This window comes from Chiloscyllium plagiosum, chromosome 8 (genome assembly GCF_004010195.1).
Source record: "Chiloscyllium plagiosum isolate BGI_BamShark_2017 chromosome 8, ASM401019v2, whole genome shotgun sequence".
Taxonomy (NCBI): Eukaryota; Metazoa; Chordata; class Chondrichthyes; order Orectolobiformes; family Hemiscylliidae; genus Chiloscyllium; species Chiloscyllium plagiosum.
The window spans coordinates 43,743,421-43,770,020 of NC_057717.1; the positions used below are offsets into that span (position 1 = coordinate 43,743,421).

The 26,600-nt window shown below is 40.9% G+C and overlaps 1 protein-coding gene across 2 annotated transcripts in view; it reads left to right on the plus strand.

Moving 5' to 3' along the window:
- The first annotated feature begins 5,537 nt into the window (after window positions 1-5,537).
- The window catches only part of LOC122552129 (procathepsin L-like), a 40,375-nt gene continuing 19,312 nt past the window's right edge, over window positions 5,538-26,600 (plus strand). Inside the window, exons 1-4 of one of the 2 annotated variants that reach the window (XM_043694622.1) lie at window positions 5,538-5,672; window positions 19,167-19,308; window positions 20,217-20,339; window positions 24,000-24,176. In XM_043694622.1, the coding sequence (XP_043550557.1) occupies window positions 5,653-5,672; window positions 19,167-19,308; window positions 20,217-20,339; window positions 24,000-24,176 (462 nt within the window). In that variant the 5' untranslated portion in view covers window positions 5,538-5,652. The remainder of the gene's footprint in view (window positions 5,673-19,166; window positions 19,309-20,216; window positions 20,340-23,999; window positions 24,177-26,600) is intronic. The other variant, XM_043694621.1, reaches the window with a different exon arrangement.

A 26,600-nucleotide genomic window follows, 5' to 3' on the forward strand; every position in this document is an offset into this window, starting at 1 on the left:
CCAAAACTGACCTCTAAGGTAGAAAACTAGCAGCTGAACGGCGGGATGAACAATTTCCATCAACTCGCATCCTCTGTCTTCTTTTAGCTAATCAACTTCTAATCCCAACCACTAAGTCACCCCAATCCCATGTCTCTGTATCTTGTGCAATACCCTACCGTGGGGAACCTTATCAACTATCTGACTGAAATTCATATCGACCTTATCAACCGTTTTACTCTCATTCACCTGCTTGCTCAACAACTCAAAGAACTCAATAAGGGTTGTGTAGCACGACTTTACCTTCATTAAACCGTCTTGACTCTCCCTACCTCACGTCGACTGTTGAGGAGGGCCTCAACCGAGATCTTCGGTTCATGTCACATTACAGGTGACCACAATTGCACTATATACACACACAGAAACTCCTGCACACACAGTGTCTCTCTCACACACAAACAGGCATTCCTATACACAAGTACACAGGACACATATACAGAGGTCCACACACAGACACCCCCACACACCCTTACAGACACACACACCCACACTCACACATGCACCCCCTCACAGACTTAAGATACTCAGCAATCACTACACACACACATACACTTTCTCACACTCACAACCCCAAACCAGATAGAGACAAAGACTCACATGAACATATATATTTTGTGGGGTGAAATTATCCTTGCAGGGGTACATTGTACATTGCTCAAAAAACTGCATGCATTCATGTAGAATTCTGAGCTCAAACTCTGCATGAATTCATGTAAAACTCCGTTCTCACACATTTTAGATTACAATCAATGTAAACATCATGGTATAGACAGAAAACACAGGGGGATAACACCTTCAGCATATTGTCCAGCTATCACCATTGTTAACAGCTAACCTGCGAATGCAACTTTAAAAAAAGGATTTCGTAATTTACACATGAATGAAGTGAAACTATCACTGTATACTTAGAGAAGAAAGGCTTAACAGACAATCAATTTTTCATTGTATAATTTCAGTTATATCACACTGTAAATGTTTGCTATAAATTCTGAGTGTTAGGATTGAGCGCGCCACGATCACCTGATGAAGGAGCGATGATCCGAAAGCTAGTGTGCTTCCAATTAAACCTGTTGGACTATAACCTAGCGTTGTGTGATTTTTAAATTTATTCTGCTGTAAGTATTTATAAATCCAATCTCGAAATCTCAGAATCATTTTCTAACACTTTACGGAGAACAGTAGTAAGGCTCACTAATCTGTAATTATTTATCTTGTCTCCACTCTCCTTCTTGAACAAGGGGACAGCATCTGTTATCCTCCAATATTCTGGCACCATTCCTGTCGGCAATGACAAACGTAAAAGCAGAGTTTCACTGCCGAGGCTGTATAAGCCAAGGTCTGACAGCAAATTAAATATTGTGAGCAGTTTTGTGTCTCTATCTAAGAAACGACATGTTGACATTGTCGATCGTTCTCAGGAGGTTCACAGAAATGATGGCATGAGTGAAGGGCATATCAAATGACAAGATTTGGTGTATCTGGGACATGCACAATTCAGTTTATAAGGATGATAGAGAATCTCATTCCAAGTTACAGAAAACTGAGAGACATGAATAAAGTTGACATGGTGAATAATTTTCGACGAGTTGGCGAGATGCCGACCCGAACGCACAGCCTAAGGTTGAAGAGATGACATTTTAGTACAGAGAGAGGAGGATATTCTGCAGGAAGACAGTGGTGAATCTGTGGAAGCTATTTCCGGAGAAGGCTGTGGAGGGTAAGTGGAGTGAAGAACACAGTAGGTCGGTCTGTGATTCGCAAGGGCATCATGGGTTAAGTGATGGTATCAGGACATTCGGGTCGAGAAACATCCCAGACATGATTGAATTCTGCAGCAGATCTGATTATCTGAAGAGCCTACTTATGTTCCGATATACTACGAACATATTGTCTAAAGACCTTGTGATAATGAGGCCAAACACATGTGCCCACTTGCATACATAAATTCAACGATGGACCGATTAGGAACATTTCTTTCAGTTGTAATCTTGACGCTTACAGATTGGGAAATCATTTTTGCCAATTCCAGCACGAAATGAAGGTCTTCTTAAAGAAAACTCTACTCAGTATTTAAGATTTACAAACAAACCGAGAATGATTAGCTAAATAACGCCTTCACAGTTTCCCCACTATGAGGAGCCCCACATCATGAGTTTCTTCAAGGTCAACTGTGAATATCACTTTTTATCTTTCTTAGACTTAAATCGGTTGTCCAGAGATATGTCAAACAAATAGCAGAGGTAGGCAGCTCTGAAAATTCACTGCCTGGTTAGTCAGCTGTACACAGGCCTAGTTACCCTTAAGTAGGTGGCAATGAGCTTGAATCACTGCAGTCTATGTGCTGCAAGGAAAGCCACAATGTTATTAGGCAGTGAAATCACTGATTTTGACAGAGCAACACGAAATGATCTTTTATATTTCACCAATGACGTGGCCACTGATCCCTCTTTGTTTTTGAAGTACCTTGCTTTGATCTTCTACTAAGGTATGGAATCCTGAAGAAGGGTCACCCGTTATGGAACTTTAACTCTGATGCTGCGATTTCTGATTAAAATTTCCAGCAACGTCTACGTTTGTTTTGATATTCGTTTGCTAACCGAAGAAAACAATGCAAAAATTTATAAAACAGTAATTACTGTTCTAAAAAAAAAGAGGAAATCAAATCTAGCCTTGGAAACTATCTCAAAAATGCAGCTCTGACAATCACAAAGTTCTCTCGTCCTACATTTTGATTAACCAGAAAGCTCGGGTGGTACCCTTAAAATTGTGGCCACCGCAGTCCAACATTTTCCATTGGGAACATGGATTCAAATCCCACTTCTATAACAGATGGAATTTCAGTTCAATCTGTCATAAGACTATTCCTGAAATTACTTCTGCAAAGCGAGTCTCATTAGTGATGATCATAAATGTAACGTTTATTGTGAAAATACATCTGCGAATGAAAGAAAATGGATGATTTTTTTCGCTGGACTGGTTGGGTGTAACTTCAGGTCCACAGAAACAACTCCTTATTGCCATCTGAAAGCATGCAATCCGTTGAAGCCATTAGGGATGGGCAGTAAATGGTGGCATTTCCAATAATGTCCATGACACAGAAAGATTAAATCTATGTCGAGTGTTACTCACCCTTCCGTGCAAACTAGCTCTGATCTGCTCGCTCCTTAGAATGGCAACAGGCAGAGCTGGTGCTGAGCAGAACGTAAATCACACAACATGAAACGGGGTCATTAGATCGATATTGCATGCTTTGAAAACAAATAAGCAAAACCAAAATCCAATTGAAGAAAATTTTATTTTCACGTTTCCACAGTTACAGGGATACAAGAGTACAGTGAAAAGTTTGCTATGCTCAAACTTCAGATCGCCCTTTAAGCTACAATGTAACTAGTTACAAAATCTTAGTTAGATGGACAAATAAAAAAGATACAAGTGAAATCTGTTTGCTTGTTGCCCCTGATAGAATTGTGCATCAATTAAAATATTAGCGAACCAATCCAATCTTATTGTGACATCCAAGTATAGGTAAGAGGATGAACGCAAATTTTGCTCCCTTATTGTTGTGGTTCTGTTCGCCGAGCTGGGAACTTGTGTTGCAGGCGTTTCGCCTCTGTCTCGGTGACATCCTCAGTGCTTGGGAGCCTCCTGTGACGCGCTTCCGTGATGTTTCCTCCTGCATTTATAGTGATTGTATCTGCTGCTTCCGGTTGTCAGTTCCAGCTGTCCACTGCAGTGGTCGATATATTGGGTCCATGTTGATGTGCTTATTGATTGGATCTGTGGGTGGGTGCCATGCCTCTAGGAATTCCCTGGCTGTTCTCTTTTGGCATTGTCCAATAATAGTCGTGTTGGTCCAGTCGAACTCATGTTTCTTGTCATCTGAGTGTGTGGCTACTAAGGGTAGCTGGTCATGATGGACCCAATATACCGGCCACTGCAGCGGAAACCTGGAACTGACAACCGGAAGCTGGAACTGACAACAAATCACTATAAATGCAGGATGAAACATCACAGAAGCGCTACACAGGAGGCTCCCAAGCACTGAGGATGTCATCCAGACAGGGGACGAAACTTCTGCGACACAAATTCCCAGCTCGGTGAACAGAACCACAACAACGAGCACCTGAGCTACAAATCTTCTCCCAAACATTGGTCCCTTATCCCCAATGGCTTCTTAGAATTAAGGGTAGAAAGTGCTAATGCAAAGTTTGCACACGTGGGATTCGGAAAATATACCATTCCGATAAATTGTCTGTTTTTTTCTTCCATGACCAAAGATATCTGCTATTTTGTCCTCCATCATGCTTCCATCCAGTAAGGTTTCCTTTTTTCTCTCATTCCCATTCTCCAGCACCCTGGTACGCCCAGGAGTAAATTCCTCACGTGAAAGTTTCCAGAAATGTTGTTTGGTTATTGGTCAGTTTGAGGGTTCAGTTTAAGGGCTCATTTGAAAGCCATTCTTGTTTTCACTTTATACTTATAATGCCAAGGCTTACAAGATTACGGAGGAAATGCTGGAAAATGGGATCTGAATAGCTATGTGGTTGTTTTTTTTTACTGGTAATTTGGAAACGGTGACAATTGGTTGCCTTGCCGACATTGCGCCAAAAGTTGGAAGATTATTTTGGAAAGCATGGAAAGTTGTTTATTGTTCAATACAAGCTTGCTTTCTCCTCATTACTGCAGCATGGCGAGTTCATACTGATGCTGGTAAATCGCTCCTATCCACAGCGGGCTGTACTTGGAGGTTGAGGGCGGGTAGAAAGAGATTTATTCCACTTTCGGATCCATGAAACTCATGTTTGATGCTGACAGTTAGTTTAAATTTCATCAGTCTCCCCTTTGGATTGCTAACGATCCTCCCTCATTAGCAGCGGCTTTTGGGATAGCGTGGTGGCTCAGTGGTTAGCACTGCTGCCTCTCTGCGCCAAGGACCAGGTTGAATTCCGGCTTCGAATGACTGTCTGTGTGGAGTTTGCACATTGTCCCCGTGTCGGTGTGGGTTTACACCAGTTGCTCAGGTTTTCTCCCACAATCTAAAAATGTGCCCATGCTAAGTTGGCAATAGAGTTCATTAATGTGTCCTTTAATTGCATTAGTCGGGGATAAAATGAAGAGTGCCAGCCGGATTCGTCTGTGTGTGTTACTCTTCAAAGCGTCATTGTGGATATGCTGGTCCAAAAGGCCAGTTTCAAAATTATATGAGTTCAATCATGTGTGAATGTTAAAAATGTTAATAAAAAGAGGACGCATCATATGATCACTTTGGAACATAATGTTCTTTTAAAATTTGAGATGTTGGAAAATTCTTAAGCAACTCTCCAAATGATTTGCACAAGCTGATTTGAACATAGTTAAAGAGCACACAACACCAGTTTACAGACTAACAAACATGTCCAACTTTAACCTGATGTTGCGTGATTTTTAACTTGGTCCGCCCCAGTCCAGAACCAACCCGTCCACATCATGATTTGAGCTCGTTTATAAGTTAATGTGTTCTATTGTCAATCAGAGAATTGACGGATGTGTCTATGTTGGAAGCTGAGTCTATATGAATTCGGACCACAGACACAAACTTAGAACTCAAATTGTTTGACGGAGAGCTGTACCTAGATGGAAAAGATCACTCAAAGGTCAGTTTACTGATGCAAGGGAGTATTTTCCTTTTGGACTTCAGTAATGTGTAGACAGATGGACCAGGTCACATACGAATAGAATATACTGCTACATATTGCACTTGGGATTATATCATTGAGTTTTGTCTTTTGAAGAGTATTTAGCCATGATAGACAGGAATTGTGTGATGACCTTATTTAACTGCCTCCGACATTTGGGTTGATTTTCTGACTTTTTGCCTCAGTCTGCTCTATGTCATTTTTTTCTGATCTGGGAGGTGAAGGAGTTCCAAATCCTGCTATTCCTCTTCTGTACCAGCTGAGAATGATTAACATACGTAGACAAAAGATTTAGGCCTATCCTCTTGAATAGACAACTTTCAGATGGTTAAAGTAGTGAGACAACGTCCATATTTTCCTTGATGGTTGTCAATTTTTAACGCCATTAATTATTGTCGACTTTTTTGAAATATTTCCTGCTTTGAGTCTTTTTGTTCAAGGTAGATTTGATTGGATCAGGGTGGATGTTTATATCTGAGGGAGGTCGCGTCTCAGGTTGACTCAATTGTGTTCAGGTGAAATAATAGGATTCAGGATTCAGTGCTCATTCAGTGAGGTGTTACATTAGGAAGAGTGTCTGTTTAATTTCCCGTTAACCCAACATTTTCATGTACAGTGAACATCAGGTCTCGGTCGAGTTGTCCTTTTTACACATTCAGAGGATTTAGCACTTATTGATTTGATTGGTGTTTATTGCCCATTTATCTTTAAATTTGAGGAGGTGGTAATGAGCTTGGTAAATGCACAATGCTATTCGGGAGAGTAATGCAGGTTTTGGACTCACTGACATTGAAGTAGCAGCGCTACATTTCCAAGTCAGATTGTTGAGTGGTTTGTACGGGAACGTGAAAGTGATGTTATCCCTCTATATCTTCTGCCCGTGTCCTTCTAAATTGAAGTGTCTGTCGAGTTTGGAAGGTGTCCTGTCAGTACATATTGCCTGTGCTAACTATCGGTGGCGGAAGGCTAACATATTTGTGGATATGTTGAGTAATATGAAGGCTGCATTTGCATGGATGGTCGCAAATTATCGACTATTCGTGGATTCTGAAAAAGTGTCACCGGACACAAAACCTGAACACTGATTTCACTATACAGATGCTGCCAGACCTGCATATTCCCAGCACCTTCTGATTTTTTTTTTCGCAAATATCATTGGAGCTGCACCTGTCCGGACAAGTGGGGAATGTTTCATCATAAGACGGACTTGTGCCTCTTACATCAGGGATAGATTTTAGGGACTCAAGGGGTGCATTTTTTGTTGTAATATTACTGATCTCTGTCCTGCTTTTACAGTTACAGTATTTATGCGGTTTTATGGAATGAAGACTGATACACGGAAACATACCATGATGCAAAGTTAAAAAAATGCCCTGATTAAAACTAGATAAAATCAACAATTATTTCATCAGCAGTTTAGGCCTCCAGAATAGACGAAGATATATTATAATGACAGTGCCTCCGCACAATCAATGATTACTGTTCCCTTTCAAACTTATTTACATTCATACTCTCAGCGGTGACATAAACACTCTGCAACCCATATGATTACACAAGCTCTGGTTGACATTGAGTAGCCTGGAGTCGATGCATTGATACGTTTTCGGGTTGTGGTAAAATAACGTTAACTTTCTCAAGATGAGCTTGACTGAACTGCAGTCGCACAGTCTCAGAATAGAATTGTTAGGTTCTACTGTGTCTGTATTTGCAGCACTGCACCGCAGATCAGTCTTGGACATTCAAAGTATTCAGCATGTTGTTTAACAAGTTCCTTTGCAAGGAAAAAAATCAAACGAAGTTTAGGTTTTCATCTGTATGAAAAGTATATTTTTGAAAGGCATATTTTGCTGAAAATTTCATGTTATTCTTGTCTGGAGCAGAAATATCAAGTCAGCTCAAAGTGAAGCTTACGCTTTTTAAAATCCTGTGGCATTACACGAAGAGATTCTGTTAGAGAAAAAAGTGAATACAGTTTGCAGTGAAACACAAATGGAAAGTGCTGGAAAAGCCTCAGGAAATCTGCCAGCATATATGGAGAGAAATCAAAAGTAATGCTTTGAATTCAGTGACCTTTCTTCAGAACATGTGTGTCTTGGGTGGATTTATTCATAGATTGAAAATATCTCACAAATTATAGTGATTACATTAAAATTTGAATATTCTCAGGTTCAACCGAGTGGAGTATCAAACCTCTTTTATCTCTCTGTTCACTTCTTGCAGAATTTGGTTTTCATTGTTTAATTTTTCATTAATCTTTGTTCTTTAGCTCAGTTGCTCTTCACATTGACAGCTTGTTAGGTCTGACAGAGATCATTGCTGTCACTTTTTAAATTAGAAAACATTCATCTGGCCACACTGAGTGGTGGAGAACTGCTGGCTTTCATGAATGGCACTTTGGTTTGTGGGAGAATCCCAGGTGACATAGTCCGCTTATGTTCTCTACCACTGCTACATCTCTGCAGTTGTCTGTATCGAAGGTGGATCACTCAATTAAAGGATATTGTATAACGGGTAGAGCCAGAGACATTGTGGGGAATTGTAATGTAGAAACATAATGCAAACACAACAACTAGTTAGTTATCACTACTGCTCAATCAAGGTATAGATTCAGCAAACACAGCAATGAAGATTGGAATGAACCCATGGATCTATTTTTGTCTCCCAATATTTTAATCTATAGTCCTCTACTGCAGGTATGTAGCACATCTGATACAGCGTGGAAACTTGAGACTTGGTGAGTGAGGGATTTTAAACACTACTTTCTTTTATTAACCTGTCTCCCTCCAACTGATAAGGACTTGAAAATTAACTCTCAGAAAGCCAGCGGAAAGTCAGCTCTGTGACCACATCCAAACCCCAAAAACATGGAGTTAAGAAAAATAACATGGCATCTCAGAGAAATGGGTCATTGATTGAATAGTGATATTTTGCTCACTTGCTTTTTCTTTGAAAGTCCAGGATATATTTCCGTAATTGTATGGTTTCCCTTATGATTTGTTAAGTTTAAGAGCATTAATATTTCTCAGTGAGGGCAGCAAGTTTATTAGGAATAAAGTAATTTACAAAATTCAAATTTCATGATATGATAATGGCAACACAGCTGATGTGTGCTGACTCCATATTGTGGGATTTATGAGATTTATTGGGTAAAGGATAAGTAATTCTGAAGGATTTCATTTTCGAGTTTGTGATCTACTGACAAATATGAAGACACTGCGGGGCACCAGTGATGTTTCAATGTACTTGTATATTTTATATGAGGTGTTTTCACAGTCTTTAGGAAACTTTCTCCAAATTTGTTCAATCTTGAGGGAATGGCGGGTGTAGCTGTCTTAGGTCTGTGGAACCAGGAGGTGCACGTGACAAAGCCTTTGCTGTTGTCCATCGGATGATTTTTACTTCCAGCTTATTTAGAAGAGTTTGAGGACTGCAGGATGGATGAACTGATTGGTTACTGCACCAAAATAGAGTAAGCCATTCACTTCTAGAGTAGAATAGTGAAAAGTAGAATTAGGAGACTGTATAGTGAGGCCTATTTACATTTTGTTTCTGCAGGACTGAACAAGAGTTCTGAAAAGAATCTTGCCCAGCCATTGGAAGGATTGTGACGGCTGCTCATTGCAGAAGATAAACTTATAATGACAGGGGGAGGGGGTAGGATCACGTCATTTTAATTTGGCATTTTAGTACAAAACACGAGAAAGTGAGGACTGCAGATGCTGGCTTCCAGAGTCGAGAGTGTAGTGCTGGAAAAGCAGTGTTGAAACTTTATTGCTGGAACAGCACAGCAGGTCAGGCAGCATCCAGGGAACAGGAGATTCGACGTTTCGGGCACAGGCCCTTCTTCAGGAATCAACCTGCTGGAAAAGCAGAACGTGTCAGCCCTTCCTGATGAGCGGTTTCTGCCTGAAACGACGGTTCTTCAGCTCTTCGAATGCCCACTAACGGGTTGTGCTTTTCCAGCTCCACACTCTCGATATACGTAGCAATGACACATCCAGATCAAGGAAGATTTCCGGCACAATTATTGTGAGGAGCTTTGTACAAAATCAAGAAGATAAGTTTCAATTTTAACAGTTGTTCATAAAAGTGGAAGACTGAAATTCCATGGGGAACGAAAATCGACCATTGTCCAAAGTAAAGCAAAACGGATGAAAAGATAAAAAATAAAATCGAAAGACAAATGTAAATCCTTTGTGTTTATTCGCAGTAAAGTAAATTAATCAGTTGTTCAAATACATATAAACGGGTAGGGTGTGGTTGTGCTTACGAATACATGACTGCAGAGTGGCCAAACAAAAGAGGAAAGGAGGTATTGTGGCACTGTTGGAAAAGGATTGAATGCATGCAACACTGATGAACGATATTGGTCAGGGAAATCATGATACGGTGTTGACGCAGATGAAGACAACAAACCATGTGAAATACTAATGGACAGAAAATATTTCGTGGGAGGGTTGTCTATTGGTTGTAATAGTGTAGTGTATATCTGAATGCAATCATGAAACACAAATAAAACTGGCGGTGGCTGGTAAAGGTGGAACTATTAAAAGATATCTGATTGGGTATATGCATTGGAAGGGTTCAGTGGAATATTTGTCAGTGCTGGCAAATGGGACTAGATTAATTGAGGATATCTGGTCAGCACCGACGAATTGACCGTTTCCATGTTGTACATCTCTGTGATTATTTGATCATGCTGTCTCTTTAAAGGAACTTTCAAGGAACAATGCATTTGCAACCATCGGTCTGTTTGTTCAAAACCTCTCCCCAAGGCATGTTATTTACTGTATAAATATGCCTTGATTGCCTTCACAAAATGCAACACATCACATTTATCGAAATTAAACTCAATATGTCATTCTTCGACCCATTGGGACATTTGATCAAGGTCCCATTTAACTGTGAGAAAACTTCGCTGTCCACTGCACCCCTAAATTTGGATTCATCTGCCAAATTACAAAACCACCCCACTCAACAGAACTATTCCTTCTTGCAGCTGACTGCAGCAGCACCCGCCCTATCCCTTCCATTCAAACAACACAATTACACCCTGTAAGGAAATTGTCCCCTGAAGTCAAAATCCTAACCCGTCAAAAACCACCAAATGCTGTAGTTCCCAGCTTTTCTCGTCATTTTTCAACCTGATATTCGATGCTTGAAACTATACACTCTTAGCCATCCCCAACCGATCTCTATCCTAACAGCCAGCCAATCCCTCAAACCCACCTTCCATCTGAACTTCCTCTCCAGCCCCTCATTATATGCCAACTTAAGACTTCATGCACGCATTGCATATACCTCTGTCTCTGTATCTTTGGGATTTGTGTACCCTGAAAATACGAGAAAGCAGAAGCAGTGAGGCAAAAAGGGGCATGCCTTGGACCTCCACCACAGCCTTGTGCAGTGACAATAAACTCTGTTTGAAACTATATTCTGCAGAATGTTTGATTCAGAGGTCTGTGCCTGAAATGAGGAGCTCCTTCGGGACATAAGAATTAAACAATAGGTTGATTGCCAATTCACTCAAGTTTTAGTTTAACAGATTGTACTTTGGAATTAAAAGCGCAATTTCTAAATTTGAGGATAACTCCGAAGTAGTCAACATCAAGAAAGGAAACAATAAATTATGAGATTTTTTTAATAAAAGGTGCAGAATGGACAAATAATTGTCGAGTTTATGCAATGCATTTAATCGTGTTGCTGCATGTTTCACGGTAAGGAGCTCCAGGCCTTTTCAGTTCTGAAAATGTCAAACCAGAACATAAACTCTGTTTCTCACTCCACAGATGCTGTCAGACCTTTTGTGTCTGCTCTACATCCCACAGCCCTACTACATTCTATTCTCTACCTAATATCTTCTAATATCTTTCAACGTTTGTGAGAAGATTTGTAGCTCGGGTGCTCGTTGTTGTGGTTTTGTTCGCCGAGCTGGGAATTTGTGTTGCAGACGTTTCGTCCCGTCTAGGTGACATCCTCAGTGCTTGGGAGCCTCCTGTTAAGAACATCTGTGATCTTTCCTCCGGCATTTGAAGTGGTTTGAATCTGCCACTTCCGGTTGTCAGTTCCAGCCGTTCGTTGCAGTGGTCGGTATATTGGGTCCAGGTAATTGCTTATTGATTGAATCTGTGGATGAGTGCCATGCCTTTAGGAATTCACTGGCTGTTCGCTGTTTGGCTTCTCCTATAATAGTAGTGTTGTCCCAGTCGAATTCATTTTGCTTGCCATCTGCGTGTGTGGCTACTAAGGATAGCTGGTCGTGTCGTTTCGTGGCTAGTTGGTGTTCATGGATACGGACCGTTAGCTGCCTTCCTGTTTGTGCTGTGTCATGTTTTGTCCAGTCCTTGCATGGGATTTTGTACACTATATTGGTTTTGCTCATGCTGGTATCGGGTCCTTCGTTCTGGTGAGTTGTTGTCTGAGACTGGTTGTTGATTTGTGTGCTGGTATGAGGCCTTGTGGTCGCAGTAGTCTGGCTGTCAGTTCAGAAATGCTCTTGATGTATGGTAGTGTGGTCAATCTTTTGGGTTGTGGCATGTTCTGGTTCCGTTGTCTTTCCCATAGGCATCTGTTGATGAAATTGCGAGGGTATCTGTTTTTGGCGAATACATTGTAGAGGTGTTCTTCTTCCTCTTTTTGCAGTTCTGTTGTACTGCAGCGTGTTGTGACATTTTTGAATAGTGTCTTGATGCAACTTGTTTTGTATGTGTTGGTGTGGTTGCTTTCATAGTTCAGGACTTGGTCTGTGTGTGTGGCTTTTCTGTATACCTTAGTGGTGTATTCTCCGTTCGGTGTTCTCTGTACCATCACGTCTAAGAATGGGAGTTGGTTGTCCTTCACTTCCTCCCCAGTGAATCGGATTCCTGTGAGTGTGGCGTTAATGATCCGGTGTGTGTTCTCTATTTCTGCGTTTTTAATTATGACAAAGGTGTCATCCACATATCTGACCAGAGTTTGAGTTGAATCTGCGGTAAGACTGTTTGTTCTAATCTTTGCATTACCGCTTCTGCTATGAGTCCAGAGATGATTGAGCCATTGGTGTGCCATTGATTTGTTCATATATTTAGTTGTTGAATGTGAAGTGTGTTGTGAGGTTTGTTCATATATTTAGTTGTTGAATGTGAAGTGTGTTGTGAGGCACAGGTCCAGTAGTTTGAGTTTGCCGTCTTTGTTGATAGATTCAACGTCCTTTTGTCTGTTCTGTATGTCCAGCAGGTTGGCTATTTTCTCTGGCTAGGGTTTTGTCGATAGAGGTGCACAGTGCCGTTACATCGAATAAGACCATGATTTCTTCCTTGTCTATGTGTATATTTCTGATGATGTCCAAGAATTCCTGTGTTGATTGCATAGAGTGTCTGGTTTCCTGATCAGGTGTTTCAGTTTTAGCTGTAGTTCTTTCGCCAGTTTGTGTGATGGTGTCCCTGGTAGTGATACTATGGGTCTGAGTGGGATGTTTGGTTTGTGCATTCTGCATAACATTCTGCATTCCTGGTTTCCCAACTAAATGGAGAACCGGCCACTTTGCCAGATTTTATTTCATCTGCGAATTATTTGCCTCCCACGAAATTATTTATGTGTCTTTACGAACACTTTGCAGCCTCTTCCCAATTTGCATTGCAAATGATATTTCTACAGATGTGGCTGTCAAATACACTGTTCATTCATTGTGTCAGTGCTATAGATGATATGCAAATAATGTCCTGTGTTCAAACTCTGCAGCACTCCACGCATTACAATTTGTCAAATTGGAAATTACTGATCATCCCAAATCTCTGGCTCTGATTAGTTAACCAGGTTTCCATTTCCGCTCAGATACAACTACGATAGTATGAGCTCTTACTTCATTTATCTCTTAACATTTTGAACATTCTTAGACATCTAAACATAATACAGATCCTAAACACAATGAAGATTTCAATCTATGGTTATATCCTCAAAATTAATTGAACAAATGCAATTTCTTTGCTAAAACCCATTTTGACTGACATGGTTCATAGTATGATATTTTAATGTGCTGCTATTTTTTACTTTGCATATCGCCTACGGTTAACAGAGCTATTCCAGATTCTCAACATCTGTCCGTTCCTGAGATATCGTTACCTATAGGTTAAACCATGGTATGTCAAATGTCTACAACGAGAAAGAGGAAACCTATGGTCCTCAGGCATTTGCTGACTTTATGTAATACTTATGTTGTAATGAATTCCACCAGGTGAAGCCACAGGTGAGGTTCCAACAGACTGGAGAATAGCCATTGCAATCCCATTATTTAAGGACGGTCACATGGATCTTTACAGAAATTACAGGGCTGCCAACCTCACGATTGGAAAAGGTTCTCAGAAACAAGATCTCTAAACATTTGGAAGCAAGTGGACTTATGAGTGATAGACTGCACATTACTAACTTCATCGATTTTTAAAGGGTCACAAAGATAATTGGTGAGGGAAACGTGGTTAATTCTGTCGACATGGACTTAATTAAAAGCTTTGATAACGTCCCTCATGGCAGACTGGTTGAAAAGGTGATATCACACTGCGTCAGGGGTAAGCTGTCAATATAGGTACAGAACTTGTTTAGTCAGCGTTGAAAATGGTTGCGGTGCCAGGAGGCCTTTCGGAATGGAAGGTTCTGACTCGCGATATTTCACAGGGATCTGCATTGACCTTTATTGTTTGTGATCAACATAAATGAGTTGGAGGATAACATGGCTGGTCTAATTAGTAAATTTGTAGACGACTAGGATTGGTGGTTTTCTGGGCAGTGAGGATCATCTTCAGATGATAAAGCAGAATATATATCAGTGGGAGGAAAATGCAGAAAAATGGCAGATGGAGTTGAGTACCAAAAAAGTCAGTTGATGTATTAAGGAAGGTCAAGTACCGGTCAAAATTATGTAGTGAGTGGCAGAACCCTTAAGACGATTGATACGGAGAGGGATCCGGGTTTGTGGGTCCACAGATCATGTAAGGCGCCAGCGTAGATACATAAATTATTGAAAGAAACGTTTTTTCACATGATTGCCTCCAATGGAAAGAGCGTTAAGAAATACTGCTTCAGTTTTATGCACGTTTATTTAACACCACACTAATCTTACTGTTCACAGTTCTGTCCACCACACTATCAGAAGGATAATGAAAGAGTTCAGAAAAGTTTTATCAACATGTTGGCTAGCATGGGACGGGGGACGGATGTGTGCATTTCAGCTATGGCGAACGTCTGTCGATGACAATACTGAAACAAAGCTCAAGAGCCGAGTCAGGATTGAGGTTCACAATTAAGATGTGATTACAATTCTGGAAAGTATGAACGTAGGTATGTTCCATGTGAAAGATGGGATTTATACACGGACTTCCTCGGAAGACAGGGAGGAGATTTCAGAGATTTTGGCTTTGATCATTGTGTGGTCGTTGGCTGCACCAATAGTGCCAGAAGACTGGAGGATAGCAAATGTTCTCCCCTTGTTTAAGAAGGAGCGTAGAGATAGACCAGTGAACCTTACTTCGGTTATGAGTGAAGTATTGGAAAAGGTTATAAGTGACAGGATTTATAATCATCTGGAGAAGAATCCGTTGATTATGGATAGTAAACATGGTTTTGTGCAGGGGAGGTTCATGCCTCAATAATTTCTATGAGCTTTTGACCAAAGACGAAGATATGGGTAAAGCGGTTAATGTGTTGTGCATGAATTACAGTCAGGCATTTGATACGTTTTGCCACGGTCGCCTGTTTCACATGAGATGCAAGTTAATTTAGCGGTTTGGATCAGAAATTGGCTCGCTGAATTAAGACAGAGGATGGTGTTGATGGGAAATGTTTATACTTGAGTTCAGTGCTCGTGGTGTAACACTAGGATCTGTTTTGGGGCCCTGCTGTTTCTAATTTTTATACATGACCTGGATGAAGACGTACAAAGATGTGATAGTAAATTTTCAGCTGAAACTAAAGTCGGTGGGTAGAGCTCATGATGTTGCAGGTTACTGAGGGATATAGGTAACCTGCACAGCTGGGTTGATGTGCCAAATATAGTTGAATGCGTAGAAGTGAAAGGTGATTCAGTTTGTAAGGGGCAACTGGAATAAAGACTACAGGACTAATGGTAAGATTCTTATTAGTATAGGTGAACAGAGAGATCTCATTTTCTAAGTCCAGAGTCCAGAACGCCCTGAAAAGAGCCACCTAGGTTGAAAACGTTTTTAATAAGGCATACGGTGAGTTAGCTTTTATTGGTAGGGTTATTGAGTTTCGGAGTCACGATGTCATTTTGTAGCCGAATAAAGCTCTGATGTGGCCGCACTTTAAATATTGCATACAGTTCTGCTCACCGAATTGGAGGAAGAATGTGGAAGCTTTGAAAGGGGTTCAGAGGAGATTCACATGGATCGTGACTGGTACGGAGCGCAAGTCTTATGAGGAAATGCTGAGGAACATAAGGATGTTTTGGTCAGAGAGAAGAAGTTTGAGAGGTGAATTAATTGAGACATAAGGGATAATCAGAGAGTTAGACAGGGAGTAGACTGACAGTCTTTTCTTCTCGTATGGCTAACAGGAGGGGACCTCTTTTATATTGTGGGGTGGTAGATATAGGACAAATGTAAGACGTAGTTTCTTTGCAAAGAGATTAGTAAGGGCGTGCAACTCACTGCCTGCAACAGCAGTAGATTCACCAAGGTTTAGGTCATTTGGCGTACGTACAGTTGGATTTGGAATAGTCTTCAAATCAGATTAGGCTTCAGATTTGTTCCACAGATCGGCCAACGAGGGCCGAAGGGACGGTGCTGTGCTACAATGTTCGATATCCCATGTTATATATCTCATCTACTGGGTTTACTTTCAAATGAACACAGGAATCTGTGAGGTGACTGATAGATAAGAGGATTTTGAATGGCTTAGATCGAGTGATAAGTATGAGGTGTTTTACCTCGACGGTGGCGGGGTCAGTAATTGTGGATACATGTGTAGTGGGGGTGCATTTTAAAGAGGCAAGTTTTTCTCAAAGTGTGATGAGTGTCTGGAACACGTTCCTGAAGATTTGGTGGAAGCAGACGCAATAGCAGTATTCAAGAAGTACCTGGATGAATACGAGAATTGGAAATGAGTTTGAGGGTCATGCATCCTGTAAGTGAAGATAATTTATTAGTGATGGGCAATATGTGTCGACGCAGGCTTGGAGGGCCGGTAGGCCTGTTACTGTGCTGTGTTGGCCGTTGTTCTTTGTTTTATTTTATCCAATAACATCACGTTTCCTAATTTGCTTAAAACTTCCAATTTGCTGTGAATTGCTATGTTTACAAATTTCCATCACCGAAAACAATTCCTGAACTGCAATACTATTTCAAATATTGTACCCATTATCACTGCAGAAACTGTATTTAAAACTTTTAATTCCAATCAGTCAGTTCCAGGTTAATGTCAGACTTTAATCTCATTCATTTTCTGAGTAATTGTGTCTTCACTGATCCAGTAGTTCTCTCCCTTTCCCCTTGATTTTCATTTTTTTTTTGTTTAATGTGAAACTGGATGTTTACTTAAACTCTCAGCTACTTTCGTTGTTCCCATGATCTGTGGCAAACTCTCGTCATTTAAATATTTGAACAATCATTTTCTTTTAAATAAGTATAAAAGGCCTTGCATTCGTTTTATTTTCTTTTTATTTCTCATTACCATTCATATTCTATTTATTTGACGATTGTTTGTCATCCTTTGACAGTTTCTATCTTTTTTGAAATCTCCTAATCGATGTTTGAACAGATTATGATCGCATTCTTTATACTATTCTTTGATTTGATAGTTAGCCACAAATGCTGTATTTTTCCCCTACAATCTGTATCATGAAATAGTTCCTTGATAAGAATGCTTAAGTATTAGCTTAACCTTATATCCAGCCTCTTACCTCTCACCTTATTTTCAATCTCCCACTGATGTCAACGCTGTCATCATATTCTTGTGATTGACCTTTTTTTAGTTTTTCAAGATTTTCTATTTGACATTGCACATGGAATTCCAGAAAGCTGTGACCACTTTTGTCGAACGAATCCTTCACTGTATTGTCAGTGATGATCCTGTCTCTATACATACATACCAAGACAAAAATAGTTTGTTCTCCATTTGGTTCGAGAAGGTGTCATTCGAAAAAATCTTCTAATTACACCCCATGAATTCAACCACAAGGCTGTCTTTGTCAATTAGATTCAATCAATCTACGTGAAAAGTGAAATTATGACTAATTCGGTACCTTTCTTACAAAATTCCACGATACATTGATGTGCGCTCTCTACTACGCACTTCAGAAACACAGGAATCAGACCCACCAGACATTTATTTTCCTTTCTCATCACCATTGATAATCATTCACAAAATCATTTCTCACTATATTACTGATATCTGATGGTTTTACACATAAATAGTACGATAAATAAACTGGCCCTTCAGCCAACCATCTTTGTGTCGATCATGATGCCATTCTAATTGAATCTCATCTGATTTGACATGGTCTATGACGCTCCATTTACTGCCCGTTCATGAGTGTGTCTAAATTACTCGAAACGTTGATATTGCATCTACCTCTAGCCACTCCACCACAGCATTTTCCAGGCATGTACTGCCCTCGGTGTAAAAGAAAACTTGCCTCTCGTTAAACTTTCCCTTTTTACATTCAGCCTTACCAAACGAGCTGGATAATGTCTCTTCGCTTTATTCGTATACATCTTAAAAATGAAGGACTCTTGAATAACCAGTTGAATAGCCCCTGCCTTGAGCATATTAGAACCACATGTGGGAAACGATTTTTATGTCATACCCATTTTTATTGTGACATGCAAAATCCATTTGTTTGAAATGTTGCACACATTAAATTTGCGAGCAATTATTTCTCTCTATTTACTGGAGACGTACGAGTTCTTTCACTTTGATTTTTCCCCTGTATCTTTCCGTTTTGATTGGATTTTTTTCAATTTTTTCCTTTTTCATCTCGCATTCTTCGCATTTTTTTGCATCGTCTAAGGTGACAGAAGATACTGAAATAATATTTTCACCATTCCTTTATTTCCTGTCGCTAACCCCACAGTCATACCTTCTAAGGGATCATTGCTTAAAGAAAGGTTAAATGCAATATAATCGTCACGTCATGAGTTGTTGACTTAGTGATACAGTGGGCCGTGATTCAAAGCACTTTCATCAACCGGGGACAATTTCTAGAGCATTCATGTTTCCATTGTTCTTTTCAATAATTTGTTTTAAATTTTATGCGTTATTCATTTGGTAGACCTAATGCAGGAAGATTCCAATCCATAGACGATGTCGCATGGATGTGAATTACATTAATGTCCCAGCATTGGATATGGTGTTTATATTTTAGTGTTTGTTTTATTTGTATTGTTCCTTCTCAGATTAAGGACACAGCTAATTTGAAAATTATCCCCTCCCTGTTTAAAACACACTCGTTTTGCTTATTAGATTGTCCATCATGAAGCCCTGTCTGGTTCTGGGCTGTGTGGCGGTATCTATTCTGGCTGCAGCCTCAGCAGACACATTTGATTCAAAATTGGTTGGAGATTGGAAGAACTGGAAATCACAACATAAGAAGCATTACTCCAAGGTAAAAGGAGAACCTGTATGCATATTCTCAGCACACTCAGAATGGAAAAGGACTGCACACATTTGACAGAGATTGACATTGAATTTTTATAGTTGCCATAAATGAGATGCACTTGATGTGCGAAGTGACATTGAGAACATATTGATCCTGAAATTCCATGGATATTCTCCAAGTCTCGAACTCTAGTAGAGAACTGACCAAACACAAAGTTAAAAATCAGGGGTTAGGTGTAACTTAATTTACTGGGGTCCCACTGGAGTCCGGTTGGAGTTATAACAAAGACCGCAAAACTGGCTCGAGAATATTGAGATCCATTCTACGTGTTGAAGAGGCAATTGTAAGTGGGCATCTTGGAGACTGAGGGATGGGGAGCCTTCTGATCAGCGCCAGGGGCCATTCAATGATATATCTCTTCACCCACACCCACCTTACTATGGTGGCTTCTTAATGCAGGTCTCTCCTACAACAGGGAAAGGAGGTACATAAATAGATAGTAATTGCCCACGTATTGGCCTCAGTTGTTTCACAAGGACGTGGCCAGTTGAAGTCCATGCCTGCCACTCGGCTAATCTTACTGCAGATTAGGGGCAGATGGCGGTAGAGAGAGCGTATCCACTTTCAACATCATCGCTGACGGTCGATCAAACCATCCTCTTGGTCAGCTGTTTTACTCTTATTTCACTTTCAGCATCAATCTCTCAGACTGGCCACTCGACATGTTTTGACGTGGGTGCGCTTTTTTGAGGGGGTTTGGGAGGAATTTGACTAATACTTTAGAGATCTGGGTGGGACGATGAACAACGACAGCAAAATGTTATTTCAGGTTTTACATAGGGATTTTTAATGCTTTTGTGTAATATTATGAATGAAAGATGCTGGAATCTGATTGAATTGATGTCTTCATTCAGGATGAGGAGAGCTACAGGAGACTGATATGGGCGAACAGTGTGCGAAACATCGAAGAACACAATCTGCAGCACTCATTAGGGAAACATACATCTACCGTGGGAATGAACCAGCTTGGAGATCTGGTCTGTACAGATGTATCGTCTGGGATCTAATAGATGTTAGTCTTAGTGAAATTGTAAAATTGGCATAAGGTTATATTAAGCAACAGGAGCAGCAATTGGCCATTTGGTCCGGCAAGCTCACTCTTTTATTTAATATGCTCAATGACTGATCGGACTTGCCCTTCCTCCAATTTGTTGATTCCTTCTTTCTCACTCCAGGTTTCCATAACCCGTAACTCCTTTGGATATCAAAAATCTGTCTCTCTCAAATTTGAATATATTCAATAACTCAAGTCTCCATTTCTCATTGGGGAAGAGAACTCTAAGGACTAACAACACTCCGAATTCGACAATTCCTTCTCACCTCCATGTTCAGTTTCTTTATAACTGAATTGTATTAAACAACGCTCCCAGGCTTAAATTGCCTCGATGGATGGCACTCGCACGATTGATACAACTCTTGTGTTGTTGAGTCCTCATGGATGCTATCCATTACGATGGCTGGGTGCCTGAGTTGCATTCTTTGTTTTCGAGGGTGCTACTTGAGACTAGACTATCCTTCTTGAGTCTGCTGGACGTCTGGTTCAGCCCTAACTTACACTCAGTAAACGTTATCCCACAGTAGTTAAACTAACCTATTTTCCTGACGTATTAAAACACATGATCATTCTCTCTATATTTCTGCTAATCAGGACAGTTGGTACTTTCTCCTGACCTTGGCATCTCAAAAACTTGTGACTGATGACATCAGCATTACATCAGCATATCATGAATTGAATTGAATTGAAAGGATTTTAAAAAATTAAATAGAATAGAATAGAATTGAATTAAATTGAATTGAATTGAAATGAGTCAAATTGAATTGAATGGGATTGAATTTTTTTTTTGTGACGTGTGCCAAAACCAATGTAAAGCATTGTCGTGCGAACATGACAGGCAGATCACAGAATTAAGATGTGTTGATAAGTAAAGAATATGTGAACAAAGATAAATTTCTGGCCCAGGCCTTGGTTCTGAAATCACCTCCCACCCCCCCCCCCCACCATCAAGAAAAACATCTCTCACCATCAGCCCTGCCAATCTCCTCAGAATTTTATTTATTTCAGTAAGATCAGCATGCATTCTCTCAATTTTCAGTGAGAAGTAGGCTTAGCCTGTAAAAATGTTTGTCTTGTGATAGCTCCTTTCTTCCCAGTAATAGTTCTGATGACCCTGCTCCAAAAGTCTTTCCAACTAGTCCTTCGTAACGAGTGAAATCATTGTGAATCACATGGTCCTCTCTATGTGGTCTGACAGTGGCCTTGTCCAATCGCAACGAAATTTCCCCACTTTGATACTGTCTTTTCTCTGAATTAAAGGCAAATGTTCTTTTTGCCTTTCAAATAACTTGCTGGACCAAAATATACGCAAATATTAATAAGTGAACATATATCTCATTACCACAGGAAACCCGATAGATTCTGTTTATTTGTAATTTCAAAAGACATGTTATGCAGTGCTACATCTACTGTTGCTACTCAAAATAAGAGCTCATGGTATAGTGAGTAATATATTGGCAGTAGTAGAGGATTTATTAGCTAAACAGAAAACAGAGAATGGGCTGATCAAAAGTGAGGACACAAATTATCCTATCTTTGTTCTGGGATGGAGGGGAATAACTACACAAAGATTGTCTTACGAATAAAATCAAAACAGGTAAGGACTTTGCTCACTGGGGTTTAGCAAAATGAAAGGTGATTCCTTTGAAATGCTGAGGATTCTTCATGGGCTTGACAGAGTGAATGCACAGATGATGAATGTTCTAATGACAGAGGCTATATTCAAACATCATCGACTCAGCATAAAGGGACACCAATTTAAATTCAAGATGAGGGGGAATCCCTTCTCTCTTGAGCGTGAGTGACTTTGGAACTCCTTTTCACAGAGAGCCGTGGGGAGTGAGTCCATATGTATGCCTACGTCTGAAGAAGATTCTTGGTCTGTAGGGGAATCAAGAGTTACAATGAAAATGAAGGAACGTGGACATGGGCAGTGTTGGGTCAACCATAATGGAATGATAGAGCAGGGCGGAGGGGCCACCAGTCTACCCCTGTTGCTATTTCCTGTGTCCTTATGGGGCGGAAACAAGTTCACACACTGGGTCGGACGCAGCTGAAAGGTCTGTCAATTACATTGAGAGGAGTCCTTAGGTAAGGAACAACGGAGACGTTACAAACACTCCGTTGGTTGGTGACACCGATGAAGATGCAGTCCAGGTGGAGACGTTGGAGAATGGAATGGAATCTTTCCAGGTAGCAGGGTGTGAGGAGACGAAATTTCATGGTAACAGTGTGAGACTGTGGAAGGCTTAGCCGCAGAAATGGGAACACTGAAGTAAAGCAAGGAAAGTAAGATATTCATGTGCTCCAGTGAAAGATGGGAGAAGTGTGAAAATTGGAAGTAAAATTGAAAATAAATATTTCTAATTCTGGGTGAGAATAGGAAGCAACAAACAATGGATCAGAGACAGAACCGCAGCAGGGGTCAGAGTAGGATTTGAAAAAGAAATGTTCCATATTTCCCGCAAAAATCAGGTGCAACTGGGCCTTTTGCATTTACCTATGGCCACGCCCATCAATCAGAGGATGGGACATGTTCAATCCTCTTTCAAACCAACATGCACTCATCCCTACTCATCAAAAAGAGACACCGCATTATTCAATACCAGCCTTTAATGTCAATGCAATATGCAGACATCAACAGTTGCTAATGTTATGATTTTTCATGATGCATAGCATCAAATCTTGTCCTTGTCTAACCGTTACAATCCAGTACCTTAAGAAATATGAACTCTCTGTATTCCTAGTCTAAATATAATGATCCACGGGTCATGAGGCCAATTCTAAACCAACCTGCATCTCACCTGGAACCAGGAATCATGTCAGGCCGGTGAAGGAATTTGAGTTCCTCCTGATTGGGACAGGTCATTTCAGACACCAATAAATGCTTCACAGCGCCAGAGACCCGAGTTCAATTCCCGCCTCAGCCGGCTCTCTGTTTGGAGTTTGCACATTCTCCCCGTGTCTGCGTGGGTTTCCTTCGGGTGCTCCGGTTTCCTCTCACAATCCAAAAATGTGCAGGTTAGGTGAATTGGCCACGCTAAATTGCCCGTAGTGATAGGTGAAGGGGTAAATGTAGGAGAATGGGTCTGGGTGGGTTACACTTCGGCGGGTCGGTGTGGACTTGTTGGGCCGAAGGGCCTGTTTCTACACTGTAAGTAATCTAATCTAAAAAAATGCCGCCAATCTGAGGATACTGAACGTACTCCTTTCACGGTAAAATTGTTCTGTCAGAGTTTGACGATGAGAGATGATTATCGAATTGTTATTTACAAAGAGACCCATGTAAAAACTTGCTGCCATTTGTTTTGGTGAAGGATCGAACAGGGATAGTTGAGCAGCTTGAGGCTTCTCACTCACCTTTATACTGGATTGGGAATGAATGGATGGTCCCTTATTTGCCTGCTGCTCTTTTATTCCGTCTAAGATTAACCATGAGGAACGAGTGCCATCATTGCTTTCACCTCACTTTGTGCTAAACTCAGTGAATATGTGGAATGTAGTTCCGTGAGGTTATTGTCCTCGGCTTCTACATAACAATCAGTAAAAGTCAATCATTTCACCAACGTGTTTTAATTTCTAGACTAATGAAGAGTTCAATAAGCTCAAGAACGGACTTCCCCAAATCGAAGCTGTACACTCGACTGAAACGGAAGCGGATGAATCAGCAGGAAGTCAATCTGATGAAAGTAATAATGAAGTGAGAACTGCAACAGTTGACTGGCGGAGAGAAGGTTTAGTTACTCCAGTGAAAAACCAGGTAAAAATCAGAATAAATCCTCAAGATATTTTAAATGCAGCCAATAATTTATCAAATATGTTTGATGTTATGATCAGCTTGTAGGAAATGTTAGGCAAGGTTCTGTTTCAGTAGATCCTTTTAAACTGAAATTGATTCTCCGGCTTCCTTGTTGCAGTTGTTTCTTTGTGTTGATTATCGTGAGGTATGGGAGCATGGTGCGTATTTCAATTGTAATGTGTATTCTTTTACTCTTAACATCTAGAGATATTTTACTCCAAAAACAAATTAAAAAGGTTGGAATAAATTGTCAAATTGAACTCTACCAGTACAATTCCGAATATAATAAATACAAGTTCAGCCCCAAACTGGCACAAATCAACGATGCCAATGTTCCAAGTTGCATTTTCAAGCTTTCTTGTGATTCAATGTCCAGTCTTACTTAAATATTTCTCGACAGTCTAGTCTACAAAACAACTTTTAAAATCACAATCACACTTCAGTTCTGTTGAGCCTTGCACCGTTCTCAATCATTCTCTTGATATGGACAAGGCTGATTTCTACATCGTCTACAGGAGGGTAGAGTTTGCTAGTTGGAGTGTAAAGTGTTGTGTACAAATGGGAGTGAGAAAAGGCCGGATCATACAGTATTTCACTAAGTGTGAGTTGCACCGAGTGTTTGGAAAGATAATGCCATGAGGCCCACTGAGATTTTGCACTGCATATATAAAAGCCAGCTCGTTCGTTACTTCAACGCAGATACAAATATTGCATGTTCGATTTGAGCTCACACGTGCCACACTTTCTTCCTGGAGCAATTCCATAGAGACCTCAAGCGAGATTCCTATCCTGGAAAATGAACCATCATGAAAAAGCCGATGTGCACGGAGTAGAGCACTAGCGTGCGAAAGCTCTCCTGCTCAGACTGGAAAGCTTTTGAAGATGTTCGAGAAGGGAAGGTGGCCTTGCAATTCTATAAAAGGGAGCAGATCCTGGTCGAATGGGCAGGGTGAAGGTGAACTGTTTTTTACCCAAGGAGGCATCATCATGGTAGTATCTGGCTGTCTGGTCCAAGATTGCCAAAACAGTAACAACCATATCAATGTTACAGACAAACAGCCAACAGTCCCATAAGAATAGTCAGCGTCACAACCTCTGTGTCCATCGACCACTATCCTTCCAACTCACTCTATCACAGCCCCAGCACACAATTCCTACCCAGATTCATGCTCTGTCACTGACAGCTTCCTCATCTTACAAACCGGCATCACATCTGGAATCCCACCTCATCACCTCGGAAGACCACCCGAACTATATGAACATCAACAGCCAACCAATCCATAACCATTTCACTCAATCTCTCCCTGGCTCTCATTCCAGGAGACGAGAGAGCGCCACAGGACATGAAACTCTGGATTGGTGGAGAGATGTCTGATATCAGAGACCTCAGCTCCTATAAGGAGTGACTCCTGTTTCTACCAGAATTCATGAGACATCCAGATTTCAGTGAGCAAGTAATTATCACTTTTCGTTCCACTCCATCTGCTTTGTTAACTCTCTGTCAGTTTCATTCATTGTGCACGATGTCAATCCACTGGGCCAACATCGTTTCTGTCGTGTTCTGTGGAACAGTTAACATTTCCTCCAGCTATGCAGGGAAAGAAGACACCTCCTCGTTCTCAGAGTATGAAAGTACTTCGGTCTCAGCGGAAATATCACGAAGACTGCTTCCAGAACCCTCCATCAGCTCCGTGGGAATGTGAGAGTTAGAGACGGTGGGAACAGTATCTGTTGAGCATTTCAGTGTGACAGTTCCCAGAGCACTTAGAGGCTTGTCAGAGACCAGAAACTGGCAGGAGAGGATACTGTAGTGTTTGCAATCATTTGCACAGACCAGGGAGCAGCAGGTGCAGCAGTCATGGTTGTAGGCTTGAAGGACAGCAGGAATGTGGATACTCTGTAGGGACTCAGATATCTCAAGCAGTGAATCATTCAAATTCCAGGGACAGGTTGGCAGTTACTATGAAGAAACAGGCCCCGCATCCTCAGGGTCGGCTGACTATGGGCACACAGATGTACGCCGTTGCCCACTGGTCCTCTGGTCTGTCGTCCAGGTCCTCTAATACCTCACAAGGAACAGGGGCAGTGCCCAGCTGGAAGAGGATCCACTCACAGGTCACTCCGAAGACCGAGATGCAGGATGTCTCAGAGGTGGTTAAGCCCTCCATCTCCATCTTTGACTGCCTCTTTCAGCTCTGTATAGTCGGAGCTCCCTCTGCCAAACACAAACGCTCTGAGGAGGACTGAACAAATCCCTCAAGTGTTAACAAGCTGCACCAATTAATGCGCTCCTTCGCGTCCAACATAGTAACCAGAATATGCTTAATCAGAGTTGCACGGAGACAAAGAAAATGAGCTTCGGTAGCAAGGGTGACAATGCACAGT